Here is a 19,916-nt window from a genome sequence, read left to right as displayed (position 1 = left end):
CAACCATGTACCGTAATCTGTACCCCTCCAATATCTGAATATCCTTCTCTGTACCCCTCCAATAACTGAATATCCTTCTCTGTACCCCTCCAATAACTGAATATCCTTCTCTGTACCCCCTCCAATAACTGAATATCCTTCTCTGTACCCCCTCCAATAACTGAATATCCATCTCTGTACCCCTCCAATAACTGAATATCCATCTCTGTACCCCTCCAATAACTGAATATCCATCTCTGTACCCCTCCAATAACTGAATATCCATCTCTGTACCCACTCCAATAACTGAATATCCTTCTCTGTACCCCTCCAATAACTGAATATCCATCTCTGTACCCCTCCAATAACTGAATATCCATCTCTGTACCCACTCCAATAACTGAATATCCATCTCTGTACCCCTCCAATAACTGAATATCCTTCTCTGTACCCCTCCAATAACTGAATATCCTTCTCTGTACCCCCTCCAATAAGTGAATATCTTTCTTTGTACGCCCTCCAATAACTGAATATCCTTTCTGGCATGGAGAGAACAAAACTGCACCCACCATTCCAGATGTGGTCTCACCAGGGCCAAATACAGTTTTATAGTGACCTCTCTGGATTAAATGTTACACTCATGCATCCCAACATTCTGTTTCCTTTTTTTTAACAGCCTGGGAACATTGTGCTAATGGATTTAGTGACCTGTCCAAGATCTCTCTCCTGATCCAATATCTCTTGGAGATCTTGGGGTTTTGTAAGGTTATGAGATTTGGCAGAGTGAAGGTTGATGTGGATTTTGTGTTGGGGCATTGGGGTAAGAAGACAAAATGGAATTACCGTTGGGAATATGGAGTGTCGAGATGTTTCTCTAGAGGGCAATAAACTGTATTTTATATTTAATTTTCTTGCAGCAGCTTCCTGTCCACCTATTGAATCAATTTCAGGGAGTATAATAAAAGATTGCACTGTTCGAACAGTACAGCCGGCTGAAGACGGCAGTCATACGGCAAGTTCTACCTGCCTTACAAAATACCAGCATTTGGCAACTCACACTGTAGCTTCTGTTAAAGCAGAGGTAAGTTTTCCCAGATTCCTGATATTATTGATAAGAATATTCAATTGACCGGATTAAAGGCTGTATATGAAAATATCCAATTGACCGGACTAATAAAGAATGGAAAGCATGGGTTTCAGAAGAGAAAGTCATGTGTGACCAACCTTATTGAATTCTTTGAAGAAGTAACAGAAAGAGTAGACAAGGATAATGCGGTAGATGTAATATATTTGGATTTTCAAAAGGCCTTCGATAAGGTACCGCATTGTAGACTCGGGATTAAGATCAGAGCATGTGGAGTCAGGGGACAGGTAGCAGAATGGATAATAAGCTGGCTACAAAACAGAAAACAGAGAGTAGGGGTTAAAGGTAGTTACTCAGACTGGGGAAGTGGTGTTCCACAGGGATTGGTGCTGGGACCACTGTTGTTCACATGGAGACCAGAATTGTTCACAATGAACATTAACGATTTGGGAATCGGAAGTACAATTTCAAAATTTGCAGACAACATCGAATCGGGGGTGTAGTTAATGCAAAAGAGGAATGTGTCAAGATGCCAGTGGACATTAATAAACTTGCAGAATGGGCATGTAATTGGCAAATGAATTTCAATGTAGATAAATGTGAGGTGGTGCATTTTGGTAGGAAGAATAAGGAGGCCTCATACTGCTTGGATAATAAGAGTGTGAATGGGATAGAAGAGCGAAGGGATCTTGGGGTACAGACACAAAAATCACTAAAAATAGTGACACAAGCTATTAAAGCCTTAATAAAAAAAGGCAAATCGAGCACTCCAGCAACTTCATTTCTAGAGGAATAGATTTGAAAAGCAGGGAGGTTATGTTAAACCTGTACAGAACCTGGTTAGACCACACTTGGAGTACTGTGCACAATTCTGGTCTCCATTATTATAGAAAGGATATAGATGCATTGGAGGGGGAGCAAAAAAGATTCACGAGGATGATACCAGAACTGAGAGGTTGTACTTATCAGGAAAGGTGGAACAGGCTGGGGCTCTTTTCCATGGAAAAGAGAAGACTGAGGGGTGACCTGATTGAGGTCTTTAAGATCATGAAAGGGTTTAATATGGTCGACCTAGAGAAAATGTTTCCACTTGTGGGGGAGTCCAAAACTAGAGATCATAAATATAAGATAGTCACTAATAAATCCAATCGAATTCAGGAGGAACTTCTTTACCCAAAGAGTGGTGAGAATGTGGAACTAATAAGGAGTAGTTGAGGTAAATAGCAGAGAAGCATTTAAAGGGAAACTAGATAAGCACATGAGGAAGAAAGAAATAGAAGGATATGCTGATAGAGTGAGATGAAGTAAGGAGGGAGGAGGCTCCCGTGGAGCGTAAATGCTGTCATAGACCAGTTGGGCCGAATGGCCTGATTCTGTGCTGTAATTTTGATGTAACTCAATGTAACCCTCCAATCCCTCTTTCAAGTGGTTCATTCTTCATGTGAGCTTTGGCAGTGAGTTTCAGCAGATGCTTGACTGTGGATCACAGCTAAGCCGATTGTGTCATCACACAATGTCCTTAGAAGTTTAGTTCCAACAGGAGTGACTGGATATTGTTCTAAAATTCTGGGTGATTTTTCCCCCCATTTTATCAACTATCCCTCTAAATCCAGGGCCACTGAAGCCAATTGTAGCAGGTCTTCTACCAACCAGGATAAATTCATTCTGCCCCAGAACAGAGATCAAATGTTACCTGTACCATACCACACCCTGCAATTTTTATTTATTAATTCTCAGGATGTGGGTGTCGCTGGCAAGGCCAGCATTTATTGCCCATCCCTAATTGCCCTTGAGAAGGTGGTGATGAGCTGCCTTGAACCGCTGCAGTCCATGTGGTGAAGGTTCTCCCACAGTGCTGTTAGGAGGAAGGGAGTTCCAGGATTTTGACCCAGCGACGATGAAGGAACGGCGATATATTTCCAAGTCGGGATGGTGTGTGACTTGGAGGGGAACGTGCAGGTGGTGTTGATCCCATGTGCCTGCTGCCCTTGTCCTTCTAGGTGGGAGAGGTCGCAGGTTTGTGACCACTCAGCCATCAAGAGCCAACACTTCACATTTTAAAGTCTATTATTGTCCAGAAAATACATGATTTAAAAACCCTGTCTTTTCAGATAATGGTGGCATCAGTTAATAATCTTGGAAACCTTCTCAATGGCAAAGCAGCAGCTGGATGGAGGTAGGAGCAAAACAAATAAACCAAGTTTACCCTTTCAGTTAAGTTAAAGAAAGAACTTGCACATCCCAAAGCATTTTGCAGCCAATGAAATACTTTTGAAGTGCAGTAACTGTTGCATTGTAGGAAACGCAGCAGCCAATTTACACTCAGCAAGATCCCACAAACAGAAATGTGATAATGACCATCTTTTGGTTATTTAGGTGTTTGGTTGAGGGATAAATATTGGCCAGGACACTGGGGAGAACTCTCCTGCTCTTCTTCGAAATAGCGCAGTGGGATCTTTTACATCCACCTGAAAGACGGCACCTCCGACAGTGCAGCACTCCCTCAGCCTAGATCGTGGGCTCAAGTCTGTGGAGTGAGACTTGAACCCACGACTTTCTGACTCAGAGGCGAGAGTTCTACCCACTAAGCAACAGCTTACCTAAGCAACAGGTCCCAAACCAGTGACCTCTACCACCTTGAAGGACAAGGACAGCAGGTGCATGGGAACAACTCTTTGTGAGAGCCCTTACTTTCAAAAAGACACACAAGAGGTCATTTTCTGCTTTTGCACTGGAATATTGGGCTTGGAGGATCGCAAGACTGTTACACAATACGCCCAATTTTCCACCCGTTAATTTAAAGACACAAAAATTGGGTGGGCTGAGTATTGAGCACATGTACTCTGATCGCACTCCCAGCACCTGCTACCCTGCACCTGAATAGAAATGTAGAGGAAATGCCTTGTGTTTTATTTTGATCCCCAAAATGAAGATTGTGTGTCGTAATTTCAATATTTTTTGTGTTTGTTAGATACCACTGCACAGAGAAAGGAATCCTAATGTTCTATAAGCAGTACACCTCCTCAACAAAACATGGATTTATGGGGGTTGGTGTGATTGAGAAACCATTGCACTGTGTGTGGTGCATGGTGAAAGATCACAGCAAGAGGCAGCTCTACGACAAGACAATAAAAACTGTGGAAATTCACCGGCAGCTGGGAAATGGCATTGAGCTTGGTAAGGTGCTACTACTCATGATGGATCCCTTCTGGGCACAGTGAATCGGCAAAAGAATTTCATTTGAGAAATGAAGATTTAAGAAAAAGATGTTGGAGAGATTTTCATGCAATCACTGCCATGGCTTCTGCTCTTTCAGGGTTTAGTTGTTCTGGGCAATGATTTTGTGGGAGGTTAGGTTTGGTGGTTGATCTAAATCTGCCCCAGTCGTTGGTCTACCCAATGAAATTCCTTTCGACAAGTCTTTTTGGCCATCTTTTCTAAGCAGCACCACCAGGAAATGGCTCATTATTCCTATACATTAACCATTCCATGGGCCAATGTCTGAGGGGTTTCTCTTGAAACTGGCTGGAGTAACTTTTGGCCTTTCGCTGACCAATCAAACTTGCTTTCACGGTGAATGTCCTGGGTGCTCCCAAGTTTGTCTGCGTGTTCAGGCCCGTCTGGTCCCTGCTCCACTTTGACTTGGTATAATCCTGTTTGCGATTGGTCTCACTCGGAAGATGTCAAATGTGAACTCCTGCTACTCATGTGAGCAGCAGCTGTGACCAAGTCATTGCTGAAAGGAGATGAAGGGCTTCTTTACCCTGCTCTCTCCGAGGTCAAGTCTTCTCGGCCCATATAGGTGCCTACCTGCTCCTGATAATAATACAAGGCCTGCTAAACTTGGTTGGCTGGTGTTTTCAAAGGTATAACAGGGTAACTTTTAGATTCTGTTGGTGCTTTTTGAAACCTTCGAAATGAGCTCAAAAGTGTTCACCACAAAGCCTTTTCTCAAGGAGAAGTAACTCCAGGATATTTACGGAAGTCCCAAGCCCTACTTATCTGTGGACACATCGGCTTGGGTTACTGCCCTAACAACCACAGTGAGGATCTCCATAGCAGATTGCTGCACTGTCCCTGACTACAGGAAAAGTCTGCTCGTCCAAACGTATTGCTTCGAGGGCTTTGTGCAATGTCATTCTTAAGGGTACTTAAACAAACGAGAATAAAATCCTCATGCCCCAGATTTTTGGACAGCGGAGGTAATTTTTCTGTATTTGGGTTGAATGTAGATAACTTCTGGAAAATCTGCTACAAGTCATGTAAATAAATAACAATTCCGCGGTCCCCTTTAGATTGTCGCACTATCTTTTATTCCATTTTGATGGCAGATACGTGGGAGGGAAACGCTGAATGACATTTTCTGATGCTCCACTTTGGATTGGGTAACAAAAGATGCAGAGAAGGTTATGGGGAGATTTAATAGAGGTGTTCAAAATTGAGAGGTTTTGATAGAGTAGACGGTAAGAAATTGTTTCCACTGGCAGGAGAATCAGTAACCAGAGGACACAGATTTAAGATAATTGGCAAAAGAACAGGAGGCAAGATGAGATTTTTTTTTTTACGCAGCGAGTTGTTATGATGAAAGTCAGCACAGATTTGTTAAAGGCAAATCGTTTTTGACTAACTTGATTAAGTTCTTTGAGGGTAGTGCGCTTGATGTTGTGTATATGGACTTTCAAAAGGCATTTGATAAAGTACCATATAATAGACTTGTTAGCAAAATTGAAGCCCATGGGATTGGAGGAGCAGTGGCTGCTTGGATACAAAATTGGCTAAATGACAGAAAGCAGAGAGTAGTGGTGAACGGTTGTTTTCAGACTGGAGGGAAGTATACAGTGGTGTTCCCCAGAGGTCAGTATTAGGACCACTGCTGTTTTTGATATATATTAATGACCTGGACTTGGGTATAGAGGGTATAATTTCAAAGTTTGCAGATGACACAAAATTTGGAAATGTAGTAAACAATGTGGAGGATAGTAACAGACTTTAGGAGGATATAGACAGACTGGTGAAATGGGCAGACACATGGCAGATGAAATTTAACGCAGAGAAGTGTGAACTGATTCATTTTGGTTGGAAGAATGAGGAACGGCAATATAAACTAAATGGTACAATTTTAAAGGGGGTGCAGGAACAGAGAGACCTGGGGGTGTATGTACACAAATCTTTGAAGGTGGCAGGACAAGTTGAGAAGCTTGTTTAAAAAGGCATCTGGGATCCTTGGCTTTATAAACAGAGTGTGGTGTCGATGGTAGCCATGATGTGGAGATGCCGGTGATGGACTGGGGTTGACAATTGTAAACAATTTTACAACACCAAGTTATAGTCCAACAATTTTATTTTAAATTCACAAGCTTTCGGAGGCTTCCTCCTTCCTCAGGTGGATGTTTTCCACAACATTCACCTGAGGAAGGAGGAAGCCTCCGAAAGCTTGTGAATTTCAAATAAAATTGTTGGACTATAACTTGGTGTTGTAAAATTGTTTACAATTTATAAACAGAGGCAGAGAGTATAAAAACAAGGAAGTTATGCTAAACCTTTATAAAACACTAGTTAGGCTCTTGGTGGAGTATTGTATTCAATTCTGAGCACCTCACTTTAGGAAGGATGTGAAGGCTTTAGAGAGGGTGCAGAAGAGATTTACTCGAATGGTACCAGGGATGAGGGACTTCAGTTATGTGGAGAGACTGGAAAAGCTGAGGTTGTTCTCCTTAGAACAGAGACGATTAAGGGGAGACTTGATAGAGGTGTTCAAAATCATAAAGAGCTTGGATAAAAGTAAATACGGAGGAACTGTTTTCAGTGGCAGAAGGATCGTTAACCAGATTTAAGGTAATTGGCAAAAGAGCCAGAGGGGAGATGAGGAAAAATATTTTTACCCAGTGAGTTATGATGGTCTGGAATGCACTGCCTGAAAGGATGGTGGAAACAGAATCAATAGTAACTTTCAAATGGGAAATTTGATATAAACTTGAAAGGGAAAATTTTGCAGGGCTTGGCGAAAGAACAGGGGAGTGGGAGTAATTTGATAGCTCTTTCAAAGAGCTAAGGGTGATGGGCCTTATATGTTAAATGATGAGATAGAACTAGATAGTTCAAGAATCAGACAGGAGACTGGTATAGTTCTTTACTAGGAGGCTATCTGTGTTCAGTGGCTTAATATAAGGCTACATATTTATATACATCACAGAAGGAGGCCATTCTGCCCATCGTGCTTGTGCCGGCTTTTTGAAAGAGCTATCCAATTAGTCCCATTTTATACATGTACATGTTTCATTTGCAACAGATATTAGTAAATTGATTTTTTTTGGACAATTTATTCTCTTAACACAATGAGAAATGCTACACCTGTATCACATTTAGCTTTAAATATAGAAAATGCTGAATATTCCACTTTGCAAATTAATGTTCCCTTTTTATTTGACATTTTTCCTCATTAAGTTTATCTTGTGAATGATACCTCTGTGTGCTACCTCAATCAGCCCAGGGACTTCTGCTGCATCAGTGTGGAGGCAAAAGAGGTAAGGTTAACAACAGGATACCTTCCTTTTGGATTTGATTTCTTCTTCTATTAGAGCACTGTTTGAACTGTTGCACTATTTGAATGACAAGTAACATTCTCCCCTCACTACACTTGGATTTATACATGCAAGAGCCACAGGAAAGTGCCGAACTAGAAAAGACTATTAATCAGTCCCAAAAGCACTAGCTCTCAAATCACCCAATCCTCAGATAACGGTCCTATTCTCCCTTACGTTTTTCCCACACAGCTGCCTCACTGGACAGGTACATCACCTCCTGCAAAAAGCACTTCAATCTAATCTGTGTACACCTTCCCTTATCGAAGCTGGACCCCTGGTTCCGACATTTGTGTTGATCGAATGTATTAGTGAGATTCGATCTATCTACTCTTGAATACTACTTCAGAGTAAACAAACCCTGTCTATTCAAACTCCCCTCATGGATCAGATGCCTTGAGTCACACAGCAGTTTGACCATTCTCTGCACTGCCTCTATTGTCTGGATATTCTCACTGTAGTATGACGAACAGCACTGTGCACACTACTCCACGTGTGGCTCTGCCAGTGCATTGTCAGTCACTCTTTGGCTACATACCTCTATAGCTTGCCCTGGCTCATGCTGTGCCCGGTGCTGTTGGTTTTGAGAAAGCTATCCCCCAACTCCCTCTCCTGTATTGTCCTCAATACCTTGCTTCTGCCCATATTAAATGCCATTTGCCACTCATCTCTTTACTTTCCTGCCCTATCCAGATCCCTCCCACTCACCTGACAGCTTTGACTATAGCCCTAGCACTGGTGTTCCCCATGACACCACACTAATGTACTTCACTTCACTGAGAAACCCAAGTACATTGAAAGTGCACCTGGAGGTAAGTGTGAGATCACAGTGTCCAGAACACAATAAGGGGTTGTATTTATACAATCCCTGGCTCCTGCCATCCTTTAACAAGAGGACAGATAAGCGATACTAAACTTAGAACTTGCATTTATGTGACGCCTTTCACGACCTCCCAAAGTACTTCACAGCCAATGAATTACTTTTGAATTGTGGTCACTGTTGTACTGCAGGGAAATTAGGGTTTTAAACCCCGTTTCAGGGTGGAGTGATAGAGTTTGAGACATGGCAGCTGTTAACTGTCAGTCAGATAGTCTCGTGGTAAAGAGTCCGGGGGGCATTGCAAATTACAGGTCTACAGTAGATAACTGTCTTAGGCTGTGTCACTAGTCACTCCTGTATACAGGTCCTGTGTCCTCAAATGGAGGACACTTTTACCAAAGCATGGCAGGACTCGGGGATTGTAACAATACGACCCCTAATTGTGTACCGGATACTGTGATCTCACATTTACCTTCAGGTGCTCTCCCCTCGCTGAAGACAGAGGGAATGCATTCTAGTAAGACAAGGTCAATTGTAAACTGACAAATGGATTGATTTTATATGAATGAATGGAACCCAGTTTTGCAGTGAGTAATATCACTTACCCCTTATACGACATCTGCCCCTGCATTTACTTCACACCACAATCCCGAGAGGTTTGGGGGTGGGGGAGAGGGGTGAAGCAGATAACCTCAATCTCTATAATCAATTAGCTCCTCCCACTTGCTGGTAAGGATGGATTTATCAGTGAGAGGAGGAGTTTGGGGTTGATCTTTACTTTCCAGTGGAACATGCCCAGTTTGAACCCATTGTTCTTTCACTAGGACCAGCAGTATATTGTAGCAATGCAGTCCATCTACGAGGAATCAATGCCACGGCCCGTGAAGGAGATTGTACGAGGGGAAATGCTGCCCAGTGGCTGGATCCTGCAGCCTGACATACAGAATGGAAAGGAAGTAACGAGACTTATCTACCTGATTCAGGTAAAGATGATGCAATTAAATCCTATCGGTATTTAAATAGAATTAGAATTTTAAAAATAAGTTGGTAGCAAACTGGTGAATGAAGCTGCGATTTCCCCTTCCTTTCTGTTTTTAAGGTTGATCTTGGTGCTCCTGCTCTCCCTGCCAGACTGTTGGGGTCAGTTGCCAAGCGACAGCCTTTGTGCATTGCCAACCTTGCCAGCTTGCTCACCTGCTGACTGTTCAGTTATAACGGCAGGTACTGTACATCCAGGCTAATGCTGCAGAGCAGCCTCCTCCCCTCTGGATTTGTAATCTGACCAGACTTCAAGAATGTGGTTACCTGCCTGGCTCAGGCCACACATTGTTTTTATAAACACTTTTAGCAGAATTATGCATGTTTAAACTTAGGATACTTGTGTATAATATGTACAGTTTTGTACAGATATTTTTGTATTGTGTAATTAAACAATTTGTTTTTCAGTTGCTAACTCAGTCCCTTTGATAAAGTTAAAGACAATCCCTCTTAGTGGACAAGTCAGTGCCTCAAATCAAGCTGTTCTAGGTTTTTATTAAATGTACAGTTAAGATTTTTATTTTTGTATGCAAATCACAAAGGTCCAAATTGAACTTTTATTTATATATGAACTGGTTGAAGCATTATATAAAGTTAATTCCATGGAATTTAAGTTTATATTGGAATGATTTTAAGAATAAGCATTAAATGTTTTGTGGTCATTATTCTATGATACTTATATTTAATGCTGAATTTAAATATACAATTTGTGAAAGTAAAATGTCTTGTCGTTTTATTACTGTTCTGATATGGTGCCAAATTCCATTTCCTACCTACTGACCTTAATACCATTTTTTTTATTTGTTCATGGGATGTGGGCGTCGCTGGCAAGGCCGGCATTTATTGCCCATCCCTAATTGCCCTTGAGAAGGTGGTGGTGAGCCGCTGCAGTCCGTGTGGTGAAGGTTCTCCTATAGTGCTGTTAGGTAGAGAGTTCCAGGATTTTGACCCAGCGGCAATGAAGGAATGGCGTGAGACTTGGAGGGGAACGTGTAGGTGGTGTTGTTCCCATGCACGTGCTGTCGGAGAAGCCTTGGCGAGTTGCTGCAGTGTATCCTGTGGGTGGTACACACTGCAGCCACAGTGGGCCGGTGGTGGATGGGGAGCCAAAATCAAGTGGGCTGCTTTGTCCTGGATGGTGTTGAGCTTCTTGAGTGTTGTTGGAGCTGCACTCATCCAGGCAAGTGGAGAGTATTCCATCATAGTCCTGACTTGTGCCGTGGAAAGGCTTTGGGGAGTCAGGAGGAGAGTCACTCGCCGCAGAATACCCAGCTTCTGACCTGCTCTTGTAGCCACAGTATTTATGTGGCTGGTCCAGTTGAGTTTCTGTTCAATGGTGACCCCCAGGATGTTGATGGTGGGAGATTCGGCGATAGTAATGCCGTTGAATGTCAAGGGGAGGTGGTTAGATTCTCTCTTGCTGGAGATGGTCGTTGCCTGGCACTTATCAGCTCAAGCCTGGATGTTGTCCGGGTCTTGCTGCATGCGGACACAGACTGCTTCATTATCTGAGGGGTTGCGAATGGAACTGCAATCAGCAGTGACCAGCCCCATTTCTGACCTCGAGGAAGCAGCTAAAGATGATTGGGCCTAGGACAATGCCCTGAGGAACTCCTGCAGCAATGTCCTGGGGCTGAGATGATTGGCCTCCAACAACCACTACCATCTTCCTTTGTGCTAGGTATGACTCCAGCCACTGGAGAGTTTCCCTCCGATTCCCAGTGACTTCACTCGGTCAAATGCTGCCTTGATGTCATACTAATCCACTGCCAGCCCATTTTGTAAACAAGCTTTGTTAAATAGAAAGACCAGCATGTTCTCTGCAACTACTGAATTCCATTATTACTGCTGCAATCTGCAAGAATGTGAGCTGTTACCTAATGATTTACAATGTTCCTATACAAGGAACTTTAAAACAGCATTTGCTTGGGTTGACTAGCTAAATGTTATATCACAAAAAGCAGCTACCACATTAATTTAAAAATCAGTGGTCTGGACAAATGTAAGATGATTTCTTTCCTAATTCAGAGTATAGTACAGAACTGAACTGTGATGGGCTAAAAGCTCTTCTTGTCCCTCACTTTTTTCTCCCCCAATAACTTCTAATTTATGTTGGGTTCTTCCCTCTCCCACTTTGAAGGTAGGAACAACTTTTTAAAAAGCTGCCTTTTGTTTTGCTGAAAACACTGTAGTTTGTAAATAAGTATCACAGGATTAGTTACAATATAAAATGGTCCACTTTATTTCAAGATTAATACATACAGTTATTAGAAATAGTCCAATGTGAACTACATAAAATATTCATATGAATTTATAATTAAAATTAGCAGCTTCAGTAACATTTAATATCTCTTCCCCCCCCCCCCCCCCCACCCCCCAAATGAATTGCACTTACGAATGGCAAAATACTGTCAGAATAAGGCTAGCTTTTTATTCGTAGCAGTCATAATCTAGGCATGCTATTTTACTCCGTGCATCTTCGTTCATTCAGCATCTGTCTTTGCCAGTTCTGAACACATTCCAAATATGGATTCTATCACATGAATAAAATCCTGGAACAAGCAAAAGAAACATGTTTTTAAAAACCACAGCCTCTAGTGATCTCAAACCAACATGTTTAGACTCTATTACTGGAGGTGCAATGAACTATCTTAACAGGTTTACTTACCAAAAAGAAACAGACCAAATAAATTAAACTGTTACCTGGGGCCAAGACCGCTGTGAAAGGTCCCTCCAGCAACACTCTATTTCTGCAATCTTCATCAGTCTCTGCTCAACAAGGCCATGAATAAGAAACGAGAGCTCATTCCACAATAACTAATGGGAGAAGAAATGGTAATAAAGCTTTGAAAGAGGATCCGAATAAAGTAATTTGAGTTTTCTCTCGTTTGATTGCAACAATATTTTCCTAGTTATCATCCCTCCTCAAATAAACACAACTAGATTATAATGCAGTGTATTCACCTAATTACCAAGATTAACGGCTGACTGAACAATTCATTTTTGCTCGAAAAACTGCATCCATAAAAAGTACAATGTTCAGAAAGTAGAGGGGAACTTGTCTCAAAAATGTGTTTCTTCAAAGTAAGATTATTAAAGGGTTGATTGGGTGAGGAGGGAACTTTTAAGGTTTGATTTGAATAAGCCCGACAACAAATTGCTCTCGTACTCGGCTTCTGCTCGTTGTGTAACTTGCTATAGGGCTGTTTAGTGTTGTTCAAATCTTAAATTGGAAATCTGAAATAAAACAGAAAATGCTGGAGAAGCTCAGCAAGTCAGGCAGCATCTGTGGAGAAAGAAACAGAGTTAAAGGTTCAGGTCAAAGACCTTTCATCAGAACTGGAAGATGTTAAAGTTTTTGAGCAAGTACAGAGCCAGGGAAAGAAGGAGAGGGGATGGAAAGAACAAAAGGGAAAGTCTGTGATAGGGTGGAGGACACAAGGGATGATGGTGCAAGGCAAGGATGGCGGTAATGGGACAGGTTAAGAAACAAAAGATTGATCAGCAGCAGCAGAACCTTTACCAGCACCTGCTGACTGAAAAAATGGGAGCAGTGATTATGATCTGAAGTTATTGAAATCAGTGTAGAGTCCGGAAGGTTGTAAAATGCCAAAATAAAAGATGAGATGCTGTTCCTTGAGCTTCTGTTGAGGTCGGACTGGGAAGGGGAATTAAAACGGTCAGGGTCACGCTTGCGGACAGAGCGGAGATGTTCAGCAAAACGATCACCCAATCTCTGTTTGATCTCCCCAATGTAGAGGAGACCTCACTGTGAGCAGTGAATACAGTATAAATTGAAAGTAGTACAAGTAAATCACTGTTTCACCTGGAAGGAGTGTTTGGGGCCCTGGACAGTGGGAAGGGAGGTGGTGAAGGGGCAGGTCATTCATAACCACTGCTACCATTTTTTGTCAGCAGGTGCTGTAATGGTTCTTCTGCTGCCATTTACAGCTACTCCTGATCAATCTTTTGTTTCTTAACCTGTCCCATTACCACCATCTGCACCATCACCCTTTTGTCATTTAATCATCCGTGTCCTCTACCCAATCACAGACCTTCCCTTTTGTTCTTCCCCCCCACCCCCGTTTCTCTGGTTCTGTACTTATAGGAACAGGAGTAGGCCATTCAGCCCCTCGTGCCTGCTCCGCCATTTGAAACGATCATGGCTGATCTGTGATCTAACTCCATATACCAGTCTTTGCCCATATCCCTTAATACCTTTGATTGCCAAAAAGCTATCTATCTCAGATTTAAATTTAGCAATTGAGCTAGTATCAATTGCCATTTGCGGAAGAGAGTTCCAAACTTCTACCACCCTTTGTGTGCAGAAATGTTTTCTAATCTCGCTCCTGAAAGGTCTGGCTCTAATTTTTAAGACTGTGCCCCCTACTCCTAAAATCCCCAACTAGCAGAAATAGTTTCTCTCTATCCACCCTATCCATTTCCCTTAATATCTTATAAACTTCGATCAGATCACCCCTTAACCTTCGAAATTCTAGAGAATACAACCCCAATTTGTATAATCTCTCCTCGTAACTTAACCCTTGAAGTCCGGGTATCATTCTAGTGAACCTACGCTGCACTCCCTCCAAGGCCAATATGTCCTTCCGAAGGTGCGGTGCCCAGAACTGCTCACAGTACTCCAGGTGCAGTCTAACCAGGGTTTTGTATATCTGCAGGATATCTTCTGCCCCCTTGTACTCCAGTCCTCTAGATATAAAGGCCAGCATTCCATTAGCCTTATTGATTATTTTTTGCACCTGTTCATGACCAAAGTCCCTGAACCCCGAGGCCCCTTTGGACATCCACTGTTTTTAACTTTTTACCATTTAAAAAGTACCCTGTTCAATCCTTTTTTGATCCAAAGTGGATGACCTCACATTTGTTTACATTGAATTCCACTTCCCACAGTTTTGCCCATTCACCTAATCTATCAATATCGCTTTGTAATTTTATGTTTTCATCTACACTGCTTACAATGCCACCAATCTTTGTGTCATCGGCAAACGTAGATATGAGACTTTCTATGCCTTCATCTAAGTCGTTTGTGAATAATTGAGGCCCCAAGACAGATCCCCGCGGGACTCCACTGGTCACATCCTGCCAATGTGAGTACCTACCCATTATCCCTACTCTCTGTCGCCTTTCGCTGAGCCAACTTCCTAACCAAGTCCGTACTTTTCCCTCGATTCCGTGGGCTTCTATCTTAGCTAACAGTCTCTTATGTGGGACCTTATCAAATGCCTTCTGGAAGTCCATATAAATAACATCCATTGACATTCCCCTCTCCACTACTTTAATCACCTCTTCAAAAAATTCAATCAGGTTTGTCAGGCACGACCTACCTTTCACAGATCCATGCTGGCTCTCTCTGATTAACTGAAAATTCTCGAGGTGTTCAGTCACCCTATCCTTAATTATAGACTCCAACATTTTCCCCACAACAGATGTTAGGCTAACTGGTCTATAATTCCCTGGTTTCCCTCTCTCCCCTTTCTTAAAAAGCAGAGTAGCATGTGCAATTTTCCAATCTAGAGGGACAGTTCCTGAATCTAGAGAATTTTGAAAGATTATAGTTAGGGCATCTGCAATGTGCTCACCTACTTCCTTTAAAACCCTGGGATGGAAACCATCTGGTCCTGGGGATTTGTCACTCTTTAGTGCTATTATTTTCTTCATTACTGTTGCTTTACTTATGTTAATTTTATCGAGTCCCTGTCCCCGATTCAATATTAGTTTTCTTGGGATTTCCGGCATGCTATCCTCTTTTTGTACTGTAAATACTGACGCAAAGTAATTGTTCAACATGTCTGCTATTTCCCCATTGTCAATGACAATATCCCCACTTTCAGTTTTTAAGGGGCCAACACTGCTCCTGACCACCCTCTTTTTCCTAATGTAACTATAAAAGTTCTTCGTATTGGTTTTGATATCCCTTGCAAGTTTCTTTTCATACTCTCAAAAACTTTAACTCTTAACATCTTCCAGTTCTGACAAAAGGTCTTCAACCTGAAATGTTAACCCTGTTTCTTTCTCCATGAATGCTGCCTGACTTGCAGAGCTTCTCCAGCATTTTCTGTTTTTATTGCTTGTTCCTTGAGCTGTCCTTGCCCATCTTACTAAATTTAAATTCAATTAATTAAATAAAATCTGGAATCAAAAAAAACTAGTATCAGTAATGGTGGCCATGAAACTACCGGATTGTCGTAAAAACCCATCTGGTTCACTAATGTCCTTTAGGGAAGGAAACCTGCCGTCCTTACCCGGTCTGGCCTATATGTGACTCCAGACCCACAGCAATGTGGTTCATTTTTAATTGCCCTCTGAAATGGCCTAGCAAGCCACTCAGTTGTAAAATCTCGCTAAAAAAAGTCATAATAAGAATAAAACGGGATGGACCACCCAGCATCGGACCACTAGGCACCGGACATGACCAAGGCAAACCAAGCCCAGTCGATCCTGCAAAGTCCTCCTCACTAATATCTGGGGACTTATGCCAAAATTGGGAGAGCTGTCCCACAGGCTAGTCAAGCAACAGCCTGACATAGCCATACTCTCAGAATCATACCTTTCAGCCAACGTCCCAGACTCTTCCATCACCATCACTATGCCCTGTCCCACCTGCAGGACAGACCAACCAGAGGTGGTGGTACATTGACTCCTGACCCCATAAAATCTCATGGCATCAGGTCAAACATGGGCAAGGAAACCTCCTGCTGATTACCACCTACCGCCCTCCCTCAGCTGATGAATCAGTCCTCCTCCATGTTGAGCATCACTTGGAGGAAGCACTGAGGGTAGCAAGGGCACAGAATGTACTCTGTGGGGGACTTCAATGACAATCACCAAGAGTGGCTCGGTAGCACTACTACTGACCGGGCTGGCCGAGTCCTAAAGGACATAGCTGCCAGACTGGGCCTGCGGCAGGTGGTGAGCGAACCAACACGAGAGAAAAACTTACTTGACCTCGTCCTCACCAATCTACCTGTCGCAGATGCATCTGTCCATGACAGTATTGGTAGGAGTGACCATCGCACAGTCCTCGTGGAGACGAAGTCCCATCTTCGCACTGAGGACACCATCCAACGTGTTGTGTGACACTATCACTGTGCTAAATGGGTAGATTCAGAACAGATCCAGCAGCTCAAAACTGGGCATCCATGAGGCACTGTGGGCCATCAGCAGCAGCAGAATTGTATTCCAGCACAATCTGTAACCTCATGGCCTGGCATATTGCTCACTCTACCATTACCAACAAGCCAGGGGATCAACCCTGATTCAATGACGATTGTAGAAGAGCAAGCCAGGAGCAGCACCAGGCATACCTAAAAGTGAGGTGCCAACCTGGTGAAGCTACAACTCAGGACTACATGCATGCTAAACAGTGGAAGCAACATGCTATAGACAGAGCTAAGCGATTCCACAACCAATGGATCAGATCAAAGCTCTGCAGTCCTGCCACATCCAGTCGTGAATGGTGGTGGACAATTAAACAACTAACGGGAGGAGGCGGCTCTGTAAACATCCCCATCCTCAACGATGGCGGAGTCCAGCACGTGAGTGCAAAAGACAAGGCTTAAGCGTTTGTAACCATCTTCAGCCAGAAGTGCCGAGTGGATGATCCATCTCGGTCTCCTCCCGATATCCCCACCATCACAGAAGCCAGTCTTCAGCCAATTCGATTCACTCCACGTGATATCAAGAAACTGCTGAGTGCACTGGATACAGCAAAGGCTATGGGCCCCGACAACATCCCGGCTGTAGTGCTGAAGACGTGCTCCAGAACTAGCCGCGCCTCTAGCCAAACTGTTCCAGTATAGTTACAATACTGGCATCTACCCGACAATGTGGAAAATTGCCCAGGTATGTCCTGTCCACAAAAAGCAGGACAAATCCAATCCGGCCAATTACCGCCCCATCAGTCTACTCTCAATCATCAGCAAAGTGATGATAGCACTGTCGACGACTCCTTCCAAGCGGCACTTACTCACCAATAACCTGCTCACCAATGCTCAGTACAGCCTTGGTCCAAACATGGACAAAAGAACTGAATTCCAGAGGTGAGGTGAGAGTGACTGCCCTTGACATCAAGGCAGCATTTGACCGAGTGTGGCACCAAGGAGCCCAAATAAAATTGAAGTCAATGGCAAACAGGGGGAAAACTCTCCAGTGGCTGGAGTCACACCGAGCACAAAGGAAGATGGTAGCGGTTGTTGGAGGCCAATCATCTCAGCCTCAGGACATTGCTGCAGGAGTTCCTCAGGGCAGTGTCCTAGCCCCAACGATCTTCAGCTGCTTCATCAATGACCTTCCCTCCATCATAAGGCCAGAAATTGGGATGTTTGCTTATGATTGCACAGTGTACAGTTCCATTCGCAACCCCTCAGATAACGATGCACTCTGTGCCCGCATGCAGCAAGACCTGGACAACATCCAGGCTTGGGCTGATAAGTGGCAAGTAACATTCGTGCCAGACAAGTGCCAGGCAATGACCACCTCCCTTTGACATTCAACCATCGCCGAATTCCCCCATCATCAACATCCTGGGGGTCACCATTGACCAGAAACTTAACTGGACCAGCTACATAAATACTGTGGCTACAAGAGCAAGTCAGAGGCTGGGTATTCTGCAGCGAGTGACTCACCTCCTGACTCCCCAAAGCCTTTCCATCATCTACAAGGCACAAGTCAGGAGTTTGATGGAATACTCTCCACTTGCCTGGATGAGTGCAGCTCCAACAACACTCAAGAAGCTCAACACCATCCAGGACAAAGCAGCCTGCTTGATTGGCACCCCATCCACCACCCTAAACGTTCACTCCCTTCACCACCGACGCAGTGTGTACCATCCACAGGATACACTGCAGCAACTTGCCAAGGCTTCTTCGACAGCACCTCCCAAACCCACTACCTCTACCACCTAGAAGGACAAGGGCAGCACGCACATGGGAACAACACCACCTGCACATTCCCCTCCAAGTCACACACCATCCCGACTTGGAAATATATCGCCGTTCCTTCATCGTCACTGGATCAAAATCCTGGAACTCCCTTCCTAACAGCACTGTGGGAGAACCATCACCACACGGACTGCAGTGGTTGAAGGCAGCGGCTCACCACCACCTTCTCAAGGGCAATTAGGGATGGGCAATAATGGATGGCCTTGTCAGCGACACCCACATCCCATGAACGAATAAAAAAATACTAATTTTCCTTTTGTTGATATTAAATTTAGGCAGATGTAAGAATTACCACAAAACATGTCATCTTTTGTAAATGAATCAGGTTCTCAGGAATAAAATGTAAACAACACAATATTTGGGAACAAGGATCTGTAAGAATTTGTCTACCTTAGTCTTCATTACAACACTGCAATACGCCAATTAGTGAAAGACTAAGTACAGACTATGTTGGCCAAATTTTATTTTTGAGAAGTCAGCACTCCTAAAACAACAATCAAGTCATAGCTTAGAAACATTTCTTTCTCCTTCGCCTAAGTTCTGAAGATAAATTGCTGTTATTATGATGCTGTAATAGTTAACAAATAATTTCCCTTGAATGATCGGTGTGAACAATCCTTGAGACCCTTTTAAGAGCTGCTGCACTTAATATTCCTTACACACCAAATGCACAGAGAACATATTACAAATATTTAATAACTGAGCTTACATCACCAAATCCAGCAAGGTTAGCTCCCCACTCCACCATCCTGGGAGAGCTCAGGGAATCAGCCCACAAGTATAATTAACACAGCTCTTATTCAGATGACAGATAATTGAAAATCATAAGTCTACCAGAGTCATGTGCAGGCCACTATTAACTGCTGCATGTGTGAACTCATTCACAATGGGACAAGCTATTTTTAAAAACCACTTGAGAAGAATTACCTTTCGATTTCTTGCCCCTACTGTATATGAAATGTTCTTCTCACTAAATATTAGCTGAAGAGGTACGGGCACCCGGAAATCATCCTTCCACAAAACAAGGAGGAGGCTGAGCGAATGCTGGACGGGCTTGCAATGAGAAGCCTGATCTCTGGAATCCTTCTTCATATTAGGGTTGGAGAGTGGAATTTCTCCTGAAACTGTAGAAAAGAAACAGAGGTGAGACTTCAGCCAGGTAGAGCTGAAGCTATTTTGGAACAAGAGGAAACATTAGTCCACCACTGTTACAAGACAACAATGATGCTGCAAATTCCCAAAGACGAAAGGGATGATTTCCTCTATGCACCACATTGTGATTTTATAGTGTATAGAGGAAACCTCCAAGATTGGTTAACTAGAAGTCAAGTGAATTAGTCACCCTCAAAGATGAAAGTCTCAAAAGATGGAGAGGAAAGCTTCACGTAGTGGCCTTTTGGTTCAATTAAAAGTACAAAAAAATAGTTCCGCTGTTGAAGACTACTATAGTCGTC

General features: G+C 43.2%; 2 protein-coding genes across 4 annotated transcripts in view; one reads left to right on the top strand and one right to left on the bottom strand.

Annotated features, from left to right (window-relative positions):
* LOC137326228 (uncharacterized) overlaps nucleotides 1-10,157 on the top strand; it is a 33,053-nt gene extending 22,896 nt beyond the window's left edge. The window contains exons 6-11 of one of the 2 annotated variants that reach the window (XM_067991126.1): nucleotides 900-1,060; nucleotides 3,175-3,239; nucleotides 4,035-4,240; nucleotides 7,508-7,587; nucleotides 9,289-9,447; nucleotides 9,564-10,157. In XM_067991126.1, the coding sequence (XP_067847227.1) occupies nucleotides 900-1,060; nucleotides 3,175-3,239; nucleotides 4,035-4,240; nucleotides 7,508-7,587; nucleotides 9,289-9,447; nucleotides 9,564-9,665 (773 nt within the window). In that variant the 3' untranslated portion in view covers nucleotides 9,666-10,157. Of the gene's footprint in view, nucleotides 1-896; nucleotides 1,061-3,174; nucleotides 3,240-4,034; nucleotides 4,241-7,507; nucleotides 7,588-9,288; nucleotides 9,448-9,563 lie in introns of both variants that reach the window. The other variant, XM_067991125.1, reaches the window with a different exon arrangement.
* A 1,717-nt stretch (nucleotides 10,158-11,874) lies between these two features.
* cdan1 (codanin 1) overlaps nucleotides 11,875-19,916 on the bottom strand; it is an 85,132-nt gene continuing 77,090 nt past the window's right edge. For both annotated transcript variants that reach the window (XM_067991122.1, XM_067991124.1), the window contains 3 exons: nucleotides 19,390-19,586; nucleotides 12,206-12,319; nucleotides 11,875-12,054 (listed from right to left, as the gene is read on the bottom strand). In XM_067991122.1, the coding sequence (XP_067847223.1) occupies nucleotides 11,986-12,054; nucleotides 12,206-12,319; nucleotides 19,390-19,586 (380 nt within the window). In that variant the 3' untranslated portion in view covers nucleotides 11,875-11,985. The remainder of the gene's footprint in view (nucleotides 12,055-12,205; nucleotides 12,320-19,389; nucleotides 19,587-19,916) is intronic.

This window comes from Heptranchias perlo, chromosome 10 (assembly GCF_035084215.1).
Source record: "Heptranchias perlo isolate sHepPer1 chromosome 10, sHepPer1.hap1, whole genome shotgun sequence".
Lineage (NCBI taxonomy): Eukaryota > Metazoa > Chordata > Chondrichthyes > Hexanchiformes > Hexanchidae > Heptranchias > Heptranchias perlo.
Note: the sequence above shows the minus strand (reverse complement) of the source record. Positions and strands in the feature narration are given on the sequence as shown.